This window comes from Bos grunniens, chromosome 15 (assembly GCF_055505025.1).
Source record: "Bos grunniens cultivar Pamir isolate PY7600 chromosome 15, Bosgru_T2T1.0, whole genome shotgun sequence".
NCBI classification, from domain to species: domain Eukaryota; kingdom Metazoa; phylum Chordata; class Mammalia; order Artiodactyla; family Bovidae; genus Bos; species Bos grunniens.
In genome coordinates, this window is record NC_141179.1 from 18,322,377 (window position 1) to 18,345,174 (window position 22,798).

General features: G+C 41.1%; 2 protein-coding genes across 18 annotated transcripts in view; one reads left to right on the plus strand and one right to left on the minus strand.

The window, feature by feature from the left end:
* NPAT (nuclear protein, coactivator of histone transcription) overlaps positions 1–13,577 on the minus strand; it is a 53,507-nt gene extending 39,930 nt beyond the window's left edge. For all 3 annotated transcript variants that reach the window (XM_086339056.1, XM_086339058.1, XM_086339055.1), the window contains exons 1-2: positions 13,439–13,577; positions 1,884–2,002 (exon numbers count right to left, since the gene is read on the minus strand). In XM_086339056.1, the coding sequence (XP_086195182.1) occupies positions 1,884–1,930 (47 nt within the window). In that variant the 5' untranslated portion in view covers positions 1,931–2,002; positions 13,439–13,577. The remainder of the gene's footprint in view (positions 1–1,883; positions 2,003–13,438) is intronic.
* Positions 13,578–13,822: 245 nt separating this feature from the next.
* ATM (ATM serine/threonine kinase) overlaps positions 13,823–22,798 on the plus strand; it is a 155,115-nt gene continuing 146,139 nt past the window's right edge. For 4 of the 15 annotated variants that reach the window (XR_015141808.1, XM_086339054.1, XM_086339051.1 and 1 more), the window contains exons 1-3: positions 13,823–13,958; positions 14,142–14,284; positions 19,890–19,984. The gene's annotated coding sequence lies outside the window, so the exon portion shown is untranslated. The remainder of the gene's footprint in view (positions 13,959–14,141; positions 14,285–19,889; positions 19,985–22,798) is intronic. The other 11 variants (XM_086339043.1, XM_086339049.1, XM_086339041.1 and 8 more) reach the window with 7 other exon arrangements.

Sequence of the window (22,798 nt, forward strand, 5' to 3'; positions counted from 1 at the left end):
AAACATTTTCAATCTTATACTACAGTACTTTGAAAAGAACAGTAGTACAACAGCTGGCATGGAGCCAAAAGGCAAGAAGAAAGTTACTGACTGGAGGAGGAAGTGAAGGTGGGATACAGTAGAGCTGAAGGATTGTCAGTAATAGATGGAGGGAAACCTGCAATTTCACTCACACCTGACTTTGAAGGCGCAGGTTCTGGTTCCTTGATGGATTCAATTTTATTTGCTCTCTTGAAAAAAATGGTCCAGTGATATCTTGGTAGTAAGTGGCATGCTTGCATCTTTGAAAGTTTGCAATTTCAAGGTTTATATGTAGAGGACTTATTATATTTCCCTTAGGCAGACACAAGGACTTGTGTGTCACATTGTTAGACACACTCCCCTTAAGCAAATGTGTTAGATATAGTTTGTCTGTTTATTCTTGAAAAAACTGTGTAAACAGCAAAAGGATGTACATGGTACCTTGCAGGCAGATATATTCAATAAACGGCCATTTCAAAACAAACAAAAAAATTACTTGTTGGGATTTTAACTGTAATAAATGTATAGATCAAAATGTAGAGAATGGACATCTTAATAGTACTGAGTTGCTCATTCCATGAACACAGTGTATTTTTCCTTTTATTTAAGTCTTTGATTTCTTTCATACAAATTTTAGCATACAGAGTCTATGGATACTTTGTTAGCCTTATTACATAAGTATTTTATTTTTGTTTGTTGAGTGCTACTGTAGATGATATATATATATTTTAAAAATTGTTCATTGTAGGTATAAAGAAATATGATGCACTTTTATATACTTTGTATCCTCTGACCTTGCTAAAACTCTGGCAATTTTACAGGTTTTTTTTTTAAGGTTTCCTCCATAGATGATCATGTTGTCTGTGACAGCTGAAATGAATCTAAGGATCTATGTTTAAAATAAAACGACAAAATACCATTTCAAATAATGTAGTTCTAGCATATATCCACCAATACCAACAAACAATGCTCTATTGGTCTAGTGATGTTTAAAAAACAGGTGACTAGATATCAAAATATCTGTTTTATACTTTTCTGAAGTAAGCAACTACAGGAAAGCCAGATATAGGAAAGACTGGACTGCTATATAATGTCATAGATCAGGTGGCTTAAATAACAGACATTTATTTCTCATTGTTCTTTCTGAAGGCTGGAAAATCCAAGATCAAGTTGCCAGATGATCTGCTTCCTGGTGAGGACCAAATTCCTGGCCTTATTCCCCTTCTTGATATGTGTTCACATGGCCTTTCTTTGGTGTGTGCAAACAGAGATTTCTCTTTCACTTTTCAAACCACATCATGAGGGTCTCAACTGCATGACCTAATCTAAAACTTAATACTTTCTAAAGGTCTTACCTCTAAGTACCATCACACTGAGGGATGGGATTTTAATATGTGAATTATGCAGGGATACAAATATTTAGCCCCTAACAGGCAATAAACAAGTGAGCCCCAGGACAAGCAGTTGTGAAACTAATTAGAAATGAGGGTGTCACTTTAAAACTGATTCTCAAAATCAAAGTTGTAATTCACTTCCCAGCTTTGACATAAATGTGGGAAAAGAAGCTAGTCTTCTTTGGGTCTTTCCACTTACGCATGAATACAAACTATCAAATTTCTGCCCATTTGGTTTTTGCTAATGAGTTGATTTTTAACACAATATCAGTCAGACTCATATTAATATGTATTTTGTTACCTGAATACTATTGACAGGAGCGTTTCAATATTGACTTACATAACAAATCGCTGGCCAAAGGAGTTAGTTTCTGCAAAAATCCTATGGTCAATGTTTGTTAAGACGGTGTTTATAGTGTCTTATGTTGGTCAATGATGAAATACTTCCTTAAGGAACAAATCACTCACCAGTAGGCAGGCTGGGATAAAACCTTCATCTGTACAGTGTTCTGCATATTCTTTTAAGTCTGAACTTTCCAAAATAAAAGCCTGGCAGGTAGAAGTAAGGTTCTCCTGTTGTAAGTATCCTAAATGAAAAATAAAATGGAATTCAGTAATATCAGTAAATTCTGAACTTTTGATTAAAACTGCTGTTTTAAACACTATAGCAATTTCATATCAGAGATGCAACTTCAGATGAACATTATGGAATTCTGCAGCCTTGCCAGAAACACCAATTTGTGCTGAAGTACAAAGCAGAGATTATAAAACAGCTGTTTAAAAGAAAAACTCTAGTTAATAGGCTATAAAGTCATAATTAACAGAGTATTTAGTATGGTACTGGCATAAAAATAGACCAGGGAACAGAATTGAGAGTCTAAAAATAATCCCCAGGATATACGGTCAACTAAATTTGAGAAGGGAGCCAATAATACTTAATGGAGAAAAGACCATCTCTTCTATGAATGGTGCTAGGAAAACTGTATATTCACATGTAAAGGAGTGAAACTAGACCCCTGTCTTACAATACTCATGAAAAGTAACTTGAAAGGGACTGACTTAAACGTAAGACCTGAAAGCATGAAACTCCTAGAAGAATATAGGAAAAAGCTCCCTGATATGGGTCTTGGCAATGATTTTCTGGATTTGACACCTAATGCACAAGTAACACGGAGAAGGCAATGGCACCCCACTCCAGTACTCTTGCCTGGAAAATCCCATGGATGGAGGAGCCTGGTAGGCTGCAGTCCATGGGGTCGCTGGGAGTCGGACATGACTGAGTGACTTCACTTTCACTTTTCACTTTCATGCATGGGAGGAGGAGATGGCAACCCACTCCAGTGTTCTTGCCTGGAGAATCCCATAGACAGAGGAGCCTGGTGGGCTGCCATCTATGGAGTCGCACAGAGTCAGACACGACTGAAGCGACTCAGCAGCAGCAGCAGCAGCAGCACAAGTAACAAAACATAAAATGAACAAGCTGATTATATCAAATTAAAAAGCTTCTGTACAGCAAAAGAAACCATCAACAAAATGAAAAAACAACCTGTGGAATGGGAAAAAGTATTTGCATATATCTGATAAGGGATTCATAACCAAAATAAAGAACTCAATACAATTCAAGAGCAAAAAACCAAATTATCCAGTTAAAAAGTGGGTGAGAGACCTGAAGAGACATTTCTCCGAAGAAGAAAGGGAAAGGTCAACTGATATGTGAAATAATGCTAAACATCACTGCTGCTGCTGCTTCTGCTAAATCGCCTCAGTCGTGTCCAACTCTGTGCGACTCCACAGATGGCAGCCCACTAGGCTCTCCCGTCCCTGTGATTCTCCAGGCAAGAACACTGGAGTGGGTTGCTATTTCCTCCTCCAATGCATGAAAGTGAAAAGTGAAAGTGAAGTCGCTCAGTTGTGTCCAACTCTTCTCGACCCCATGGACTGCAGCCTACCAGGCTCCTCCGTCCATTGGATTTTCCAGCCAAGAGTACCGGAGTGGGGTGCCATCGCCTTCTCCTACCCATTAGGAAATACAAATAAAAACCATGATGAAAGCATTTCATGCCTTTTTAATGGCCATCACCAAAACAGACTCACTTAATATGATAATCTCCAAGTCCAGTCATGCTGCTGCAAATAGCATTATTTCATCCTTTTTTATGACTGAGTAACATTCCTTTGTATATATGTACCACCAGTCATCTGTCAGTGGACATTTAGGTTTTTTCCATGTTTTGGCTGTTGTGAATGTGCTGCTATAAACATAGGCATATGTGTTATCCTTTTGAATTACCATTTTGTCTGGATACATGCCCAGGAGTAGGGTTTCTAGATCATATGGCAATCCTATTTTTAGTTTTTTGAGGAAACTCCATACTGTATTCCATAGTGGCTGCACTGACCTACATTTCCACCAACCATGTAGGAGGGTTCCTTTTTTTCTACACCTTCTCCAGCATTTGTTGTTTGTGAAACTTACTAATAATGGCCATTCTGACCAGTGTGTGAGAAGGTACTTTATTTCTTAATAATTAGTGTAGCAATATTGAACATCTTTTCAGTATATGAATGCTCTTATTTCAAGAACACTGTATGTGCTATTGCCTTTGCTTGGGCAGCTTATCTTTTCTTAGCTTGCATGTGAATGTTAGTCGCTCAGTTGTGTCTGACTCTGCAACCCCATGGCTGCAGCCCATTAGGCTCCTTGACTGGAATTCGCCAGTCAAGAATACTGGAGTGGGTATTTGTTCCCTTCTCCAGGGATTCTTCCCAACCCAGGGATCAAACCCAGGTCTCCTGCATTGCAGGCAAATTTTTTACCATCTGAGCCACTAGGGAAGCCGAAGAGTACTAGAGTGGGTAGCCATTTCCTCCTCCAAGAGATCTTTTTGACCCAGGGATTGAACCCATGTTTCCTTCATTGTAGGCAGATTACCATCTGAGCCACCAGGGAAATTCCAAAGGGAGAGGCTGGTGTCATTGCTGTTTTTACTTGCTAAGTTTGTCGACTCTTGCAACCCCATGAACTGTGCATAGGATTTACCAGGCAAGAATACTGGAGTGGGTTGCCATGCCCTCCTCCAGGGGATTTTTCTGACTCAGGAATTGAACCCACAGCTCCTGCTACATCTCCTGCATAGCAGGCAGTCCTTTACAGCTGAGCCACTGGGGATGTTCTTTCTTAGCCTAGCTAATTCCAACTCATTCTTCAGGTCTACTGAAGTAATTATCACTTCCTCAGAGAATTTTTTCTTTGAATTCTCTATATATCATACTCCTATTACAAGATGCTAGATTCCCTTTATAATATATTTACCTCAGTATCAGTATCAGTTCAGTTGCTCAGTCGTGTCTGACTCTTTGCAACCCCATGAATCGCAGCACGCCAGGCCTCCCTGTCCATCACCATCTCTTGGGAGTTCACTCAGACTCACGTCCATTGAGTCGGTGATGCCATCCAGCCATCTCATCCTCTGTTGTCCCCTCTTCCTCCTGCCCCCAATCCCTCCCAGCATCAGAGTCTTTTCCAATGAGTCAACTCTTCACATGAGGTGGCCAAAGTACTGGAGTTTCAGCTTTAGCATCAGTCCTTCCAAAGAACACCCAGTGCTGATCTCCTTTAGAATGGACTGGTTGGATCTCCTTGCAGTCCAAGGGACTCTCAAGAGTCTTCTCCAACACCACAGTTCAAAAGCATCAATTCTTTGGCTCTCAGCTTTCTCACAGTCCAACTCTCACATCCATACATGACCACAGGAAAAACCATAGCCTTGACTAGACGGACCTTTGTTGGCAAAGTAATGTCTCTGTTTTTCAATATGCTATCTAGGTTGGTCATAACTTTTCTTCCAAGGAGTAAGCATCTTTTAATTTCATGGCTGCAATCACCATCTGCAGTGATTTTGGAGCCCCCAAAAATAAAGTCTGACACTGTTTCCACTGTTTCCCCATCTATTTCCCATGAAGTGATGGGACCAGATGCCATGATCTTAGTTTTCTGAATGTTGAGCTTTACGCCAGCTTTTTCATTCTCCTCTTTCACTTTAATAGTTAATAACTACTAAGCCAATTTTGGGGCTTCCCAGGTGGCGATAATGGTAAAGAACCTGCCTGCCAACCCTGGAGACATAAGAGACATAAGTTCAATCCCTGGGTTGGGAAGATGCCCCGGAGGAGGGCATGGGAACCTATTCCAGTATTGTTGCCTGGAGAATCTCATGGACACAGGAGCCTGGCAGGCTACAGTCCAGAGTCGCACAGTCGGATCAACTAAAGTGACTTAGCATGTGTGCATGCAAGGCAATTATTACTAAGGTTTTTCTCAACTTTAAAATTATAAAATTTACCGACAATAATATCTTTAACCAGGCCCTACAAGTCAAAAAATTGAGAAGCCCTGCAAAATTATTATATATGAGCATTAAAAAAAGAAAAGGGCAAGGAAATCGTCCCATTTTAGGGAGAAGGAAATGGCAACCCACTCTAGTATTTTCACCTGGAAAATTCCATGGACAGAAGAGCCTGGGGCCCTACAGTTCATGGGGTTGAAAAGAGTCAGACACTACTAAGCGCACACACATATGCACTGGCTGGGATGCTGGCACCCATTCATCAGTGGCTCAGCAGTAAAGAATCCACCTGCATTGCAGGAGACACAGGAGACCCGGGTTTGATCCGTGGGTCGGGAAGATCTCCTGGAGGAAATGGCATCCCAGTCCAGTATTCTTGCCTGGAGAATCCCACGGACAGAGAAGCCCAGTGGACTCAGTCCACAGGGTCACAAATAGTCGGACACGACTGAAGTGACCATGCATGCGTGCAAGCGCCAGTTTGTACTCACTGCTGATGAATCAGTTTTCCAACCTCTTGTTAATTAATGCTATAGAAGAAATAAACATACCAAAGACACTGTGGTTTGGAGTGTGCAAAAACACTTAGAAATCAGAAGAAACCTTTTATTTCAGATACTACTATTTCAATATCCCCATCACTGAAAATATAAAATCACCTTTGATGTGAAATTAGGTGGATCAAAGATGGCTATTTCCCTTTTTTTTTTTTCATTTTTCACAAATAAAACAATCCAATATAAACCCTTATAAAACTATAGCCAGCTGAAATCAGTTTTTATGATTGGCTTTCTGACAGTCACATTACTTGGAGTAAGTTAAGTCAGCCACCACTAGGGTTTCATGAATTTAGAAATTTAGACCACTATAGTCCACTATAGCCTACAGACCACTAGAGTCATCGTGGAAACAGGGCAGTCAGTGCTTTTTCTTTATATGCTTCAAAATTTAAATCAAAGACCCCAAACTGTTTCTTTTTACGGTAGAAAGTTTTAAAAGTACTAATCACCCCAGATACATTGGTAATCACTTGGGGCTTGTAATAGGTAATGGCATGAAATCTAACTCCTTAAAGTAGATTTGCTTTTCTCTAAGACCAGGTATTCTCAAAAACAGTGACACAGCCCCAAGGGGGTGACAACTGGTACTGGGGAGGAAAGAGAATGAATTAAATATGTCTTTTATGCATAAATCACAGGTATACATACAATATGTAAACAGTCTATTTGTAACTTGGCTTAAAACATTAAAAAAACTAAGATCATGGCATCCAGTCCCAATACTTCATGGCAAATAGATGGAACAAATAGGGGAAACAATGGAAACAGTGACAGACTTTATTTTCTTGGGCTCCAAAATCACTGCAGATGGTGACTACAGCCATCAAATTAAAAGATGCTTACTCCTTGGAAGGAAAGTTACAACCAACCTAGACAGCGTATTAAAAAGCAGAGACATTTCTTTGCCGACAAAGGTCCACCTAGTCAAAGCCTGGTTTCTCCAGTAGTCATGTATGGATGTGAGAGTTGGACCATAAAGAAATCTGAGCGCTGAATTGATGCTTTTGAACTGTGGTGTTGGAGAAGACTCTTGAGAGCCCCTTGGACTTCAAGGAGATCAAACCAGTCCATCCTAAAGGAAATCAGTCTTGAATATTCATTGGAAGGACTGATGTTGAAGCTGAAGCTCCAATACTTTGGCCACCTGATGCAAAGAACTGACTCCTTTGAAAAGACCCTGATGCTGGCAAAGACTGAAGGCAGGAGAACAGGACAACAGAGGATGAGATGGTTGGATGGCATCACCAGCTTGATGGACCTGAGTTTGAGTAAGCTCCGGGAGTTGGTGACGGACAGGGAAGCCTGGTGTGCTGCAGTCTGTGGGGTCGCAAAGAGTTGGACACAACTGAGCAACTGAACTGATACTGATATTTGTAACACTAAAATTTCATGCAAGGGGTACTTAGGGAAAATAGCAAAATAAGGTTTGAGAAACACGGCCCAAGACTGAATGTAATGATATACAGTTAACTTTTCTAGAAAATATGGTGGGAATTCCCTGGTGGTCCAGTGGTTAAACTCTGTGCTTTCACACTGATGAGGTCTGGGGTTCAATCCCTGTTTGGGCAACTAAGATCCTGCAAGCAGTGCGGCCAGAAAAAAGAATCACCAAAGCTCAGACAGTTTTTGTCTTCTCATATTATAGTTTTGTATAGTCTACACCTGAGCAAAGGCTTTGTTAAAAAGATAGAATGTCTTTTAACAAGTGTTTAAAAAGTTAAAATGCATCTTTAAGTAGCAGTATCTGAGATGTATGTCTTCTGCTCTTAAAAAAAATAAGCCCAACTTTGGACTATCTAGAATATCCATTTCAGGCTTGATGTATTCTGGTTTACTTTTGTCCAGAAAGTTCCAAAATAAGGTTAAAGTGACAGCTGATTGCTTTATGCTCATTTATTATTACATTTACATTGCCTACAAAAAGCTTATTTATCATCCTTACGTACCTATTGTACAAGTTCTCAATCAGAACAATGGGGGAAATTTTAGGTACAAATTATCTGAACTCTAAAATGCTACAATGAAAACACAAAATAGAGACCAATTATCTTTTATCAAAAAAAAACAATTACTCTTCAATCAAAATGTTTTAATTTTTCTTTTTATTCCTTTAAAAAAATTTAGAGTAAGATAACTACATCTTTTGTATAAACTTACTGGCCTATGTTCAAATAGGTAACTTGAATTTCTTTTTTTCTTAATATTGTCCTGTGCCTGCTTTTCAGTGGAGGTAATGACAAAATAGACTGAAGGGAAAACATAACTGAAAAAGAAAAGGTAAAATCCGAGCTATATCTAGGGTTCTGAATTTTCGAAATTTGGATGCCAAGAGTCTGCCCTCTCTTATCCCTATTTATAGAGAGGAAACGATAAATTGCCATGCCCTCCTCCAGGGAATCTTCCCGACCCAGGGATCAAACCTGCATCTCTTGTCTCCTGCATTGGCAGGCAGGTTCTTCTTCACTAGCGCCACTTGGGAAGCCCCCAGTAATGAGTAATAAGATAGACTGAAGGGAAAACATAATTGAAAAAGGAAAAGACAACATCATAGCAAAATCTAGGGTTTTGAATTTTAGGAATGAGGATGCCAAGATTCCGCCCTCTCTTATTTATAGAGTGGGAAAGATAAAGAGAGATGCATCTGATGAAGAAACCAAGAGTGAGCTAATCCCCTTATCTGAAAATATTTCCTTTACATATTGTAATAGTTTCCTCAAAATATCAGTAGTTTGAGATTCCCCCATCCCCACCACCCCTCCATGCACCTTGTGAGATTTTAGTTCCCTGCCCAGGGATGGAACTGTGCTCCCTGCAATGGAAGGGTGGAGTCTTAACTGCTGGACTGCCAGGAAAGTCCTTAAGATCTTAAGACTTAACTTCCAGTGCTTTATATTACTAGATCCACAAAAACAAAGAAAATCTCTCCAAAAGAAGCTATAGTCTACAAGGACCCAGAAGATATATATGCAAATAACTGTAATAAAAAGCAAAGGTGGTAAGACAATTAGACTTATTTTATAGGGGCTAGAGAAAGTATAAACTGACTTGGGGAATATTACACACGTTTCAAGGAAGAGATGAGTCAACCAAGCTGATGGAAAGCATATATGGAACATGTTTGAAGAACATGCCTGGTTTGAATGAAGCACAGAATCTATGATAGAGAACAGTTGGAAATACAACTGAAAACACAGAAGGGGTGAGGATCATAAAATGCTGTAAATGTCAGCAATGACATATGATTATGAATAAATAACAGAATCTGAATAAGTGACAGATATTATTCAGTCGACAAAGGGGAAGGTCATGATCACAGCTACACCTTTGTAAATATTTATTAAATATCTATGTCTTAGTGATACAGTGATGCAAAGGTGAATAGAACCAGTGGCTCTTCAACTTTTGCAGGGTATGCCAGTCCTGGTTGTTTGCCTTCAAATCTACTCTGCCTGCTTCCCCTGCTCTGTACTGGAGTTCAGGAAACCTGACACCCCTGCAGACAATTTCCTGGGTTCCATGTCAGCTGGCTTCTGACTGGGTTCCATCAATGGGAAGCACCAGTGGGAGACTGGAGGGCAGTTGTTAGGAGCCATGGTTTTTTCCTCCCATTTCCTCTTTACCCTCGTAGAATTTCCTCTACTACTGCTCCCATATAAGACAAGTCTACCTTCTAGTTTTCACATAGTGAAACCAGCCTCTGGGTTTCATCTCTACTTGTCCTCCTGATATCAGAGTGGTTTCCTGCTTACTGCCCTCCAGGTTGGCTCATGTAAGCTGCTCATTTTCTTAGCTTTTCACCAGTGTAACCAATTCCTTCATTAAATTCCTCCATGCTAAATACTCAGATTAGTTTCAGTTTTCCTGAATGGATGCTGACTCATACAGAAAGGAACAAATTTATTTAGGAATCTACAGAAAGTTCTGGATACCTTACCTCTAAAAAATGCCCCACCTGTACATAAAACTTTACAGATAGTTTGGGGCCTCCCACAACTCTTGAAGCCTGTACATTAATTCTAGAATAAAAATACTGAATGGAGTAGCAAATGGCAACTCACTCCAGTATTCTTGCCTGGAAAATTCCATGGGCAGAGGAACCTTGGCACGCTATAGTCCATGGGGGTCACAAAGAGTTGGACATGACTGAGCATGCACACACAAAGAATACTAAACAGGTCAAAAAGTAAGTTTTGGTTTGGGAAGGCAAAGTTCTACAAGTGAGATGGTGATGGTTACAGAAAAATATGATTGTACTTAATGCCACAGAATTGTAAAAATGGCTGCTGCTGCTGCTAAGTCGCTTCAGTCACGTCCAACTCTGTGCAACCCCATAGACGGCGGCCCACCAGGTCCCGCCGTCCTGGGATTCTCCAGGCAAGAACACTGGAGTGGGTTGCCATTTCCTCCTCCAATGCATGAAGGGTTAAATTTCATATTAAAAAAAAAAAAAGAGTAAGTAAACACACAGCTACAATAAAACAAAGAGAGTATAATACAAGTAATCTACAATGCCACCAGAGCATGTAAGGAGAAAGTACTAACTGTACCTGCTGGAAACAGTTTGAGATTACAATTGACCTGAACCTTAAATACAAGTGTACTAGGAAGAGAAGGAGAAAAACATTGCAGGCAGAGGGAACAAAATACATTAACAAGAGTATCTGGAGAAACTGCAAATAGTTTGGAATGCCTGGGGCATAGGGCATATGTTGAGAACTTGAGATCAAGCAAAAGAGACTTGTAGGATCAGGTCCGAAGAATACCTTGTATGACATAAAAACCAAAACTGGTGGCCCAGAAACAACAAATGGCATTTTGACGTATATATTTTGACCTGTACAATATTTAAAGAAATTCTAGCAAGGCAATAGCTGGATATGGCCGAGTAGCAAGGCTATTTAAATGAAGTAGTGAGGTACAAAAGTCAGTGTAGTATGTTGAAGAATGAAAGTTAAGTAAGGAAGTACAGTAACTAAGGAGAGCTTATTCTTTGAATAAATTTGACTTGTAAAAGGGTAACATAGAGCATTAGATAAAATAAGAGGTGGGGGTCTAGGAAAGTGTTTTGGTATGTGTGGTAAGGGTAAAAAACCTAATTATGTAAATTCTAAGGGGAGAACTCTATTTTTAGCAATTGGCACAGTGCCTGGAACATACTAAGCAACCAAAGATTTGCTGCAAGAACATGATGAACAAAAGGGGCAACAATGAGAAGGAGTGAAGAAGTACTGAGAGGGAGGGAGTACTGACAGAAGAATCATGGCAAAGAATAAAACTGTTAATTTTTAAGCCACTAAGTTTTGTGATTCATAGATCTCCGTGGTGACATGATAATGCTAAACGAAAAAAGCAAGAGTGGTGATATTTGCTTTTTTTGGTAGTATATATTCTTTTGCACAACTTGAAATTTCTGGTAAGTGCACAGCTCTTTCAACGATTAGAACTGGAGGTGTAGTGTGAATGCTTTAGGCAGATTTTTGTAACCACAAATAAGATGAATTACAAGACTATATGAGAAACTATGAAAACAGTCCAAAGGAGAAATGGGACGCATACTGTTAGGACTGGTGGCAATAAAAATGGAATGTGAATGACAAGAATTTTAGGATAAGAAACAATGACTGTAATTTTTATCCATTTTTAAAGAAAAAGGAAGTCTAGGAGAATACTCACAAGTTTGTTTAAATTACTCCAGTTAGAAAATCGTACTGCTTTCTTAAGGCCAGTGGTCCTTGCCCTTCAGGAAATATACTGGCAACATTTGGACACTTATTCTCACAGTTGGGTGAAGGTGGGAACTGGGTCCCTGCTGGCATCTAACCGATAGAAGCCAGGGATGCTGCTAAACATCCCACAAAGCAAATAGGACAGCTACCATAATAAAGTATGTCAGTCTTATTGTGAATTTTGTGAAAGTCTATTTTGGATCTGTTTACAAATAAGCCTAATTAATGTAACAATTACAAGATAGACAGCTTTCTTCTTTCGATGTAGGTTAACTGTTGATATTCAGTTTTGATAAAGTGGGCAAAATATTAACCAAACATTAACAAAATATGAGTTTAAATTTAAGTGATTATTTTCTCCAAAAACAGATGGTTAGAACCATTACCCTCTAAAGTTTCCTGCAAAATGTGCCTGTCAAGATTCTGTGCGTAAAAACTTTTTTCTTTTTTTGGACAGGGCAGAATACTTTAAAAAGGGAATAAGAAATGAATTTTTCTGACAGTAAAATAATGTTAGTAATGGCCTTTGGATACCAAGGGAAGTTTTAGAACAAATGTTTACCATTTAACCATTCACATATGATGTCTGTAAATCTGGCTCGGTTTTGAGTTTTATGTGGCTCTCATTCCCAGCAATACAATACTCTTTATTCTTTCAGGGGACAAACAACAAAACCCGTTTCCTGCACAGACAATACACCCTGACAACTGGCAGTGTCACTCTTCAAACTGAGGAAAAACTAGGACTAGAATACGTTCAACTGGAAGGCATTTCCAGTTAAAAGTCTTGCTAATTAAAAAAAAAAGGAATTGCTGCTGTCTTAAAAGTATGAAATTGGCGTTTCACACCTCTACATTCTACGACTTCTTGCAGGAGGTTGGGGGACAGAGAGGCAGGATCACTTCATTCGTTCCAAATTCGTCGCTCTAAAGGCAAGTTACGAGAAGGCCGTCAGGAAGGTCCTTCGCTAAAGCTAGGTGGCTGGGGAAGTCTTTTATTTTTCCTTATTCGGCCCCAGCTCTGACACGGGAAAGTGAGCCCAAGCTTGAAGAACACGCAGTCCATCCATCACGTAGGCAACTCCCCTGCAGGATTCTAATTAAATGTGCAGGCCTGACTTTCCCTCCAAATCCGGGCCTCAGGTGTTCCACCCGGAGTTTCTCTTCAGCCGCCCCTCGCCAGAGAGTCTCGGAAGAGAGGAGCATTCACATATAAAGAAACTTAAACCGCCCGAGCCTCCCACTGAAGAAGATTCACCGCTAGTCTGAACTTGTAGGTGGGGAGGCAAAGCCCCAAAGCTTCCCCTCCCTGGGAAAAACCTCTGGCTCCAAAGGTCCTTCCGTCCGGCTTAGCATGATCCAGTACCCCTCCCTCCCGCGCCAGCGCTTACCCAATACCAGCCGGGCTACATCCGAAGGTAACAGCATGATCGAAGCCGCAGAAGAAACCGTAGTGAGAGACGAGACTCGGGTAAAAACCAACACAGCGACAGCCCCTGCGCCGCATCTCCCAGTTCCAGTGGCGGCACTGAACCCGCGGCAACTTGTCCCGCCTCTTTCGCTCCCCGCCAGCCAATCGCTTCCGCCGGAGAAAGAAAGGCGCCGAAAAGAAACCCGCCTCCGTTCTACTTGGAGCTGTCGTCACATCCGCCCTCACATTTGGATGGGGGCGGGGCGGGAAGGCGGGAGCAGAGAGGCAGAGCAGGCGCTAGAGGGCGAGCGGCGGACGCAGGGCCGCACGCCATTGGCTGACAGGGCGCACGCGCGTTTCCCTCAGATGAGCGCTGTGTTTGGGGAAGCGAGTCTTGGGAGCGGAGAGCGTGCGTGTTTGGCCAGCGTGGGCAGACGGTGCCCCGGCGCCAGTCCGCCTTAGTGCTTCCTTTGGAAACGTACGCTGTGCGATCATTCCAGGTTTGATCCGGAAGCCAAATAGTGCTTGGACAGCCGGCTCGGGCCTTGGGGGAGGCGGGTTGAGCGGGCTTGTAGGCTGCGGACATCACCGCTTACAGAGATTCCGCTTCGGCCGAGTCCAACGGTAGGGCCGCCGAAGAAGCTGGCTTGACTAATCATCTTTTTCTCCCCTCTTATAATTAGCAGTTTTAATCACCGAGCAATTTGTAGAGGCTTAAACTGCAGTCTCCTGATTAACAGCTTGGGCTTTGGAATCACTCTCCAGTTCAAAATTCTGACTGTCGGCTGACTGTGTACTATCTTCCCTGTGGTAATTTTATCCTGTGGTAAGTGTCGTGGTCTGTGTGGGGGTTGGAAAAGAATTTCGAGGCATGAGGCAGAATGAGGAGGAGGATAAACTTTATTAGAGTGGGAGCTGCTGTTAAAACAGCTGGCCATTTCAGGGGAGAGCCAAATGCTTTTGCAGGCTTACAGCCAGTTTCCATAGCCTTAAGACAGAAAAACTTCCCACTGGAATGGTGGCATTAGATGATTGGTTAGGACGCTATAGGAGAAGGCAATGGCAGCCCACTCCAGTACTCTTGCCTGGAAAATCCCATGGATGTAGAAGCCTGGTAGGCTGCAGTCCATGGGGTCGCTAAGACTGAGTAGCTTCACTTTCACTTTTCACTTTCATGCATTGGAGAAGGAAATGGCAACCCACTCCAGTGTTCTTGCCTGGAGAATCCCAGGGACAGCGGACCCTGGTGGGCTGCCATCTCTGGGGTCGCACAGAGTCGGACACGACTAAAGTGACTTAGAAGTAGCAGTAGGATGCTATAGGATGGACAGTAGGGTGGGTATCTTACATATTATGGGGTTAGGGTACTGGCCGGTTTAGATCCGGAGGATCATGGCAACAGTTGCTATGGGGCTTGGTCAGTTCCAGAGATTTTTTTCCTGTGACCTTGGTATAGGGCTCCACATTCCCCCCTCTTTTTATTTATGGGCCACACTTTGGCCGGTTAACACCCTGCTCACGACTACCTGTCTACCTACCCTATCCTTGTCTCAGACCGCAGGGACACAAGTCACTGGGGAATGGGGCAATGACCACTCTGGCTTCTTCAAGCCGAGCAGGGACATTGTGGGGTCCTGAGTCCCAGTGCCCACTTTCTGCCAGGGTGCATTTACAGAAGGAGGTGAGAGTCCACAAAATGATAAGGCAGCTTGTTCCAGCATTGTCTGGATGTTGGTTGGGGGATATTCTAGTATTACTATTTGGAGATGTATTTGTTGTATTCTAGAAGAAACAAACTTAACAAGAAAGTTAAAGAAACATGGCCTAAAGCTTAAAAGAAGTAGAAAAACTGCTGAGGGGCTCACCAGGAGAACCAAGACCAAACATTGGTCCGTAACGTTAGTGTTTCTCTAGGTATGAGAGGATGCAAGAATTTGGGCTCATAAAAATCTTGACCTGAAAACATCTGACTATCTGAAGGCCTGTTCTTCCAGTTTTTCACAGAACACAAAGTGCCTTATTTCTGATCTCTACCCTGAACTTCTTTTAGGGGCTGTTGAAGCTCAGCAGCTTGCAGTGGTCATGATTTAATTTTTGTAGAGGCATCTGGCAATTACCAACGTCCAGTCAGCAGGTCCCCTTCATAGCCACATTTTTGACCGTGTTTTGGAGGCATTTCATGGCCACTGTGTCCCACAATGCGGGGAAGGCTCATTCCCAAGTCTAGTGAAGATTCCATTGATAGGTCACTCAATGTACTGTTACTAGACCAGGCCTTGTGAGTAGCAAAAGTCTCTGGACCATCCATGTTTTACTGGCCTCTTGGTCCAGGAAAATATTCCCTCCTGTTACTTCTTCCCGTGTCTAGAGTTACATTATTAAAATAGTTGATCTCATATGGAACTGCATATCAGCATTTTATCATAGGCTTAGTCATTCATTTGGTAACATAAGAAACAAGTTTCTGAAACAGGTGACATAGAATATAATATACCTAGCAGCAGCAGCAGCAGCAGTTGTTAGTAAGATCATAAGTAAGAATTTAAGTCAAGAACTTCCATTAGGTATAGCATGGTATATGCCCAGGTCATCTGACTTAGTTGTTAAATGACTGTAGCTTCAGTTCAGTTGCTCAGTTGTGTCCAACTCTTTGTGACTTGATCAGCTGCAGCACGCCAGGCCTCCTTGTCCATCACCAACTCCCAGAGTCCCCCCAAACCCATGTCCATTGTGTTGGTGATGCCATCCAATCCTCTGATCCTCTGTCATCCCCTTCTCTTCCTGCCCTCAATCTTTCCCAGCATAAGGGTCTTTTCAAATGAGTCAGCTTTCCGCATCAGGTGGCCAAAGTATTGGAGTTTCAGCTTCGACATCAGTCCCTCTAATGAACACCCAGGACTGATCTCCTTTAGGATGGACTGGTTGGATCTCCTTGCAGTCCAAGGGACTCTCGAGAGTCTTCTCCAACATCACAGTTCAAAAGCATTAATTCTTCAGCACTCAGCTTTCTTCACAGTCCAACTCTCACTTCCATACATGACTACTGGAAAAACCATAGCCTTGACTAGGCAGACTATAGCTTGGTGGCAATCAAATTAAGCCTTTTAGCGATATAACAACTATCTCAGAAGTGAGTCTTAGTAAACAGACCTTAGTAAACAAAGCTAGAACTTAATATTCAGTGAAGCATATATTTTTTTTTTTTTTCCTCTATTGTGAGGACATTAACCCTGTAGCCAGAGAAGGCTTTAACTCATCAAATAAAATGAGGTTTGTCAGGGACCTGGGAAAATCCAAGTGGTCATCTTGGATTTACCTTAGCCCTGACTCTGATTAGCAGCTATTCACCAATTTTTAATTCCCCAATTTAGGAGTAGACTCAGTTCAATTCAGTCACTCAGTTGTGTCTGAGTCTTTGTGTAGACTCTGAGTGGAGTGGTACACTCAAAGGGTGGATTTGAGTGGACCATTCTTTGAGTGGATTATTGCCATGTTTTAAATTGACAGGGGTTAATTTTTGCAGAAACAGAATAAGCTTTGTCTACATCTACCATAATTTTTATAGATCATGGTGAAATAATGCTTATTTAACAAAGGAACAAAAGATTTTAGAAACAAATATAAATCACTTAAAGGCAAAGAAATTCACAATCTGTGATCAAAAGCTGTATTCTAAGAAAACTTTTTCTCTTAACAGAGAGAGACGACCAAATTCCAGTCTGGTACCAGCTTACTGTTAATAATAAAATATGTTTATTTGGTTAACCTTAGAAAAGTCTTTTCCATAAATCTTGAAGTAGCAGTATTCTTGCAAAGACATCAGAGTGAAACTACAGAAGACATGTTTAAAATTTGGTTAACTTGCCATTGACAAAGAAACCTGGTCATTGCTGTGACATGTAACACTTTAACATGGTAGGTAACTAGAATTATAACTGACATTTTACCAGGACATATCAGATTTTCATGTATTCCACATAATTTTTAGGATATCTGCAGTAGAAGCATCAACCATACAATATAACCTGAGATGATTCATCATTCCTCCAACAGTACTTCTCATATAATTTAACATGTCAAATGAACCCAAGTAATTTAGTATCTCTTTTTGGAACATCTCACGGGCCCTCTGAAGCATCCTAAAGTTAGCTAAAAGTCAAATCATTTGGAAAGTTTTGTCAATAAATATCAAAAGGGTTTATAACAGTCAGATAGGCTCATATTGGTCACTGTGAAACAATAGTTATTCACTTAGCCAAAGTAGCAAAAAGGATTTCAAAGGCAAATATAAAACAGATCAATTAAGAGGTAAAGAAACTTAAATTTATTATTGGAAGTAGGACATACTTTCTGAAGAAAGTATGTCCTCTTAACAGAGAGAAAGGCCAAATTTAAGTTTTTGCACCAGCATTTAAATTCATTTAAAAGCAAATTAAATTTATTTTAAACTTAGTCCTAACCATGCACAAAACTTTTCTCAGGGTCCACTTTCCACAAAACTTCTTATCACTTTCTGTACCCATTACTTTGTTCTCCCATCCTGAAGCAACCACCTGTAAGTCAGACTTACTTCCTTTTCCCTTCATAAAATGCAATTTCATTCCTCATACCTTCTTTATTAAAAACATTCAGCCTACTTTGCTTAAGCAACCAAGAACTGACTTTTATATTAGCATTCTGTAGATTGGTGAGCATAATTTCTAAAAAAACCTTTGCTTTCTTATAGAAAATATCTCAGAGTAGCACCAAACATATTTATGAATAGTCCCAAATCTCTTTAGTTTCTCTGTAAAAGGAAGTTAGCATTCAGTGATGAATATTTCAGAATCTTATTTGGAAGTGACCTAGGTATTCAATAAACTTCTGTCACTTAGTTTAGCACAACTGTAGACATTCAGGTTACCAAAATCTGGAGAGATTATTTTAGACAGACATTTCTAAAGTATATTTATTCCTAATAGAGTTTATCTAAAAGCTCATATCATTTGCATATTATTTTTTAGAAGTTTCTTTACTCGAGATATTTTTCTCATTGACAAACATGTAACAGATATACAATATAACTATTTAACATGTTAAACCTAGGCACAATGAAAACATTATTCTTAATGTTAATGACTTGACATGTCTATATTAGATTAGCAAACAAACATTAATACTAGATACTTAATATTGAATATTTCCCAGCTCACGTGAACGTCAGATTCATTCAGTTAAGTTTCTCTTGTATTTAGAATTGTTTGATTTGTAAGCAATTACTTTTCTTTAGGCCAATTAAATTAGAGCTCATTTATATCTTAACTTCAGTATTATCGAAAAATATACACACTGAGAAATACATAAGTCCAGATGGACAGATAGAGATCTCATAGTTTTCCAGTTGAGATTTAAAATGTCTCTTTGACACTTTTTTTTTCTTGGCTTGAAGTTCTAATTTGACCAAGGCTGAGGTCTCAGGCAAAGTAGGCTGTGTATTTCAAAGACCTGGCAAGGGTTAACATCAAGTTTTCCCTAGGCAGGCCTTTTTAACAAGCTAGTTGTTTTTAATTGCATATCCAAAAAGAACTGTTTTTGCAAGTTTCCAAGAAAAAAATTTCATTTTAACCAGTTTTCTCCAGGGTCTAAACAATATACGGCCATCCGTGTCAAAAAGTCATCTTTCCTTTCTGCAATGATAGTTTTATAACTAAAATATAGACCAAATAGTGCTCAAATTGACTCTCATGTCAGAGACAGACAGCTGATGAAAATATTGGATTGCCTGTCTGGGAGAAGTGGGGTCTTGTTTGATCAGAAGAATCTGAAGGAGTAAGGGAATTTGCAAGGGTAGGGAAGGAAGCTTGGTCCCTCCCCACCCTGAGAGACAGGAGTAGCTAGAAGGGAATTCTCTAGAATGTTCAGGAGAGTTTTTGATCCCTCAAGCTTTTGGATATAGGAGAAAGACCTGGACCAAAGGGAACCTCAGAATCCTTTCCTAGTCTCCAACAATAGATATCAAATGGGGATAGGAAAGGTCGAGTAGGGGTTGTCTAGGAAATCTGATGGAGAAGGAGGCAGAGGGGGATGGGATAGGGAGGCAACAGAAACACACATGTAGCATGAGTCCCTCAAATCCAGATTCTAAGGGCCATGAAGGACTGAACATAAGGAAACTCTGAGTCCTTTCCCTGATTTTGGCAAAAGAGATCAAGTTGAAGGATTCTGCTACAATCTAGTGTTTCATTCAGAGGATATTTTTTTTGTTCCCCCAGTTTGTATTGGGTCTAGGCCTTTTGCAGGGTCAAATTTTTCCAGTTCCAGAGAATGTAGCCAAGGGGTGAGTCTGAGACAGAGGCTCCCAGGACGTACCAGAACCCACTGTTAGCCTGCATGCCATAGAATGGGGGTACTGAGAGTCACCAGCTGACAGAAAGGCGTCTCTTTTGTTCCAGTGATCTCTCCGTGCGACTGATGGCACAAAATGGTTGACCGTCTCAACAGGTGCATCGGGCAGTGAGAGGTGACCCCTGAGAACGGTTCAGCTAAGGTACCGTGTGACCCAGGCAGAGAAAGAGATTCTCGGGAGCGACCATAGTTGACTCACCATTTGGCATTTCCCTGAAGTGTGGAGGGCACTCTTAGAATGGCTCAGAGGCAACACCTAGACTCCTGTAAATCAATCTGGACTAAAAAGGAAAGAAGTGAAAGTGACAGGGAATATAGGCTGAGGAATCCAGCTTACAATCCTATTGGGGAGGCGGTGGCCAGCGGACGATGGGCTCTATGTTTTGATTCAACCACTATGTGCCTAACATGAAGCATGGAAGTTGTCTTGCTAGGGGGTAGATGCCCTTGTGGTGTGATTCATTCCATGACTCCCTTATCCTCACATGGGTATCTTCATGTGGCAGACACCATAGTGGCTTTTAAGTGCCTGGCCTGTGCCCACACAACCTGGCCTGTGCCCACACAATGTTGGTTGGCCTAATCCTCAGAAAGGAGTCAAAAGGAGAGACCTTCACCCATCTAGGTGGCAGCTACTGGGATGCAGTGAGCAGTGGGAGCCTTCCAGACAGAAAGTAAAGTGCATGTAAAGGCAAATAGATGGGGAAACAATGGAAACAGTGACAGACTTTATTTTCTTGGGCTCCAGAATCACTACAGATGGTGACTACAGAGCCATGAAATTAAAAGATGCTTGCTCCTTGGACGAAAGGCTATGACCAACCTAGACAGTGTATTAAAAAGAGACATTACTTGACTGACAAAGGTCTGTATAGTCAAAGCTATGGTTTTTCCAGTAATCATATATGGATGTGAGAGTTGGACTATAAAGAAGGCTGAGCACTGAAAAATTGATGCTTTTGAACTGTGGTGTTGGAGAAGACTCTTGAGAATCCCTTGCACTGCAAGGAGATCCAACCAGTCCATCCTAAAGGAAATCAACCCTGAATATTCATTGGAAGGACAGATGCTGAAGCTCCAATCCTTTGGCCATGTGATGAGAAGAGCTGATTCATTAGAAAAGACTATGATGCTGGGAAAGATTGAAGGCAGGAGGAGAAGGGGATGAAAGAGCACAAGATGGTTGGATGGCATTACCAACTCAATGGACATGAGTTTGAGCAAGCTCTGGGAGATGGTGAAGGACAGGGAAGGCTGTTGTGCTGCAGTCCCTGGGGTCGCAAAGAGTCGGACACAACTGAGCAACTGAACAACAACAAGGTTATGCAGCTTTTAAGTGGCAGGACCAGGATATGAATTAGTACAGTCTGACCACAGAGCCCACACTTTTACCATTAAGATGAGAATGGCATGCCAAGGGCAGAATTAGATCCAGGAAGATCAGTTATAAACATCATTGTCAAATTATGCAAAGGGATCAACTTGGTTGAGATCAGCAAAGGACAATGGATTTGCCAATTCAGAAGCTATTACTTAAGAAATATGTATCCATACCAGTTGCATGTTGGGACTGGAACCTAAATTGTTGTGGATTAATATATTAATTGAATTAAACTCTATCTAGTGATGCTCTTACTCTAGCTAACTACTCTAGTTCCTCTAGTTATCTTAAGTTCCTCCAACATTCTCTGCCTTTTCCATCTTAGGAACCTTTGGCTAGGCTAGTCTCCTTCTCTAAGATGTTGGTTCTCTTAACTCTTTCTGTGATTGGCATCAGTTCATACAGATCTTGGCTTTATTGTAAGCTCCTCTGATACATTTTCTTTGGTAGTTTATAAAAGGTAAATTTTACTTATTTTTTTGTTTTTTTTCGGTCATTAAGTCATGTCTGATTCTTTGCGACCTCATAAACTGCAGCACGCCAGGCTTCCCTGTCCTTCACTATCTCTGCTGCTGCTGCTGCTAAGTCGCTTCAGTCGTGTCCAACTCTGTGCGACCCCATAGACAGCAGCCCACTAGGCTCCTCTGTCCCTGGGATTCTCCAGGCAAGAACACTGGAGTGGGTTGCCATTTCCTTCTCCAGTGCAGGAAAGTGAAAAGTGAAAGGGAAGTCGCTCACTCGTGCCCAACTCTTAGTGACCCCATGGACTGTAGCCTACCAGGCTCCTCTGTCCATGGGATTTTCCAGGCAAGAGTACTGGAGTGGGGTGCCATTGCCTCACTATCTCTAGATTTGCTCAAACTCATGTCTGTTGAGTCTGTGGTGCCATCCAATTTATCTCATCCTTGTTGTCCCCTTCTCTTCTTGCCCTCATCCCACCATCAGGGTCTTTTTCAGTGAGCTGGATCTTCTCATCTGGTGGCCGTAAATAGTATTTGCTTCCTTTGAGGCATATGTCACAATTTGGAATTACGCATTGACTTATCAGTGTACTAGTTTATTGTTACTCTCCCCAACTAGTTATGACTCCATGAAGGTAGGATTTGTTCTTTAAGTTTCTACCCCTAGCGTAGTGCCTTGAACACAGTAGTTGCCAAGTAAATATTGTTGCTTGTATCAGTGAAGGAACATTTCCTATTTATATAGATAATACTGAACTATTTTGTTTTCTTGAAAATAATCAATCTTTGAGAGATGGATAGGGAGAAGCAAAGTCAACACAGCTTAAAAAAAACACTTTAGAGCTACCATGTCTTGAAAGTGTCACATGTTGAGTAAGCATGTATTTTTTTCATATTACAAATAACATATTAGCAATATAGGTACCTGCCTGTATGGTTCTTTGGATGTTGCTAAGGTGTTTTCATTGGTTCAGTTCAATTCAGTCGCTAAGTCGTGTCCGACTCTTTGCAACCACATGAATCGTAGCACGCCAGGCCTCCCTGTCCATCACCAACTCCCAGAGTTCACCCAAACTCATATACATCAAGTTGGTGATGCCATCCAACCATCTCA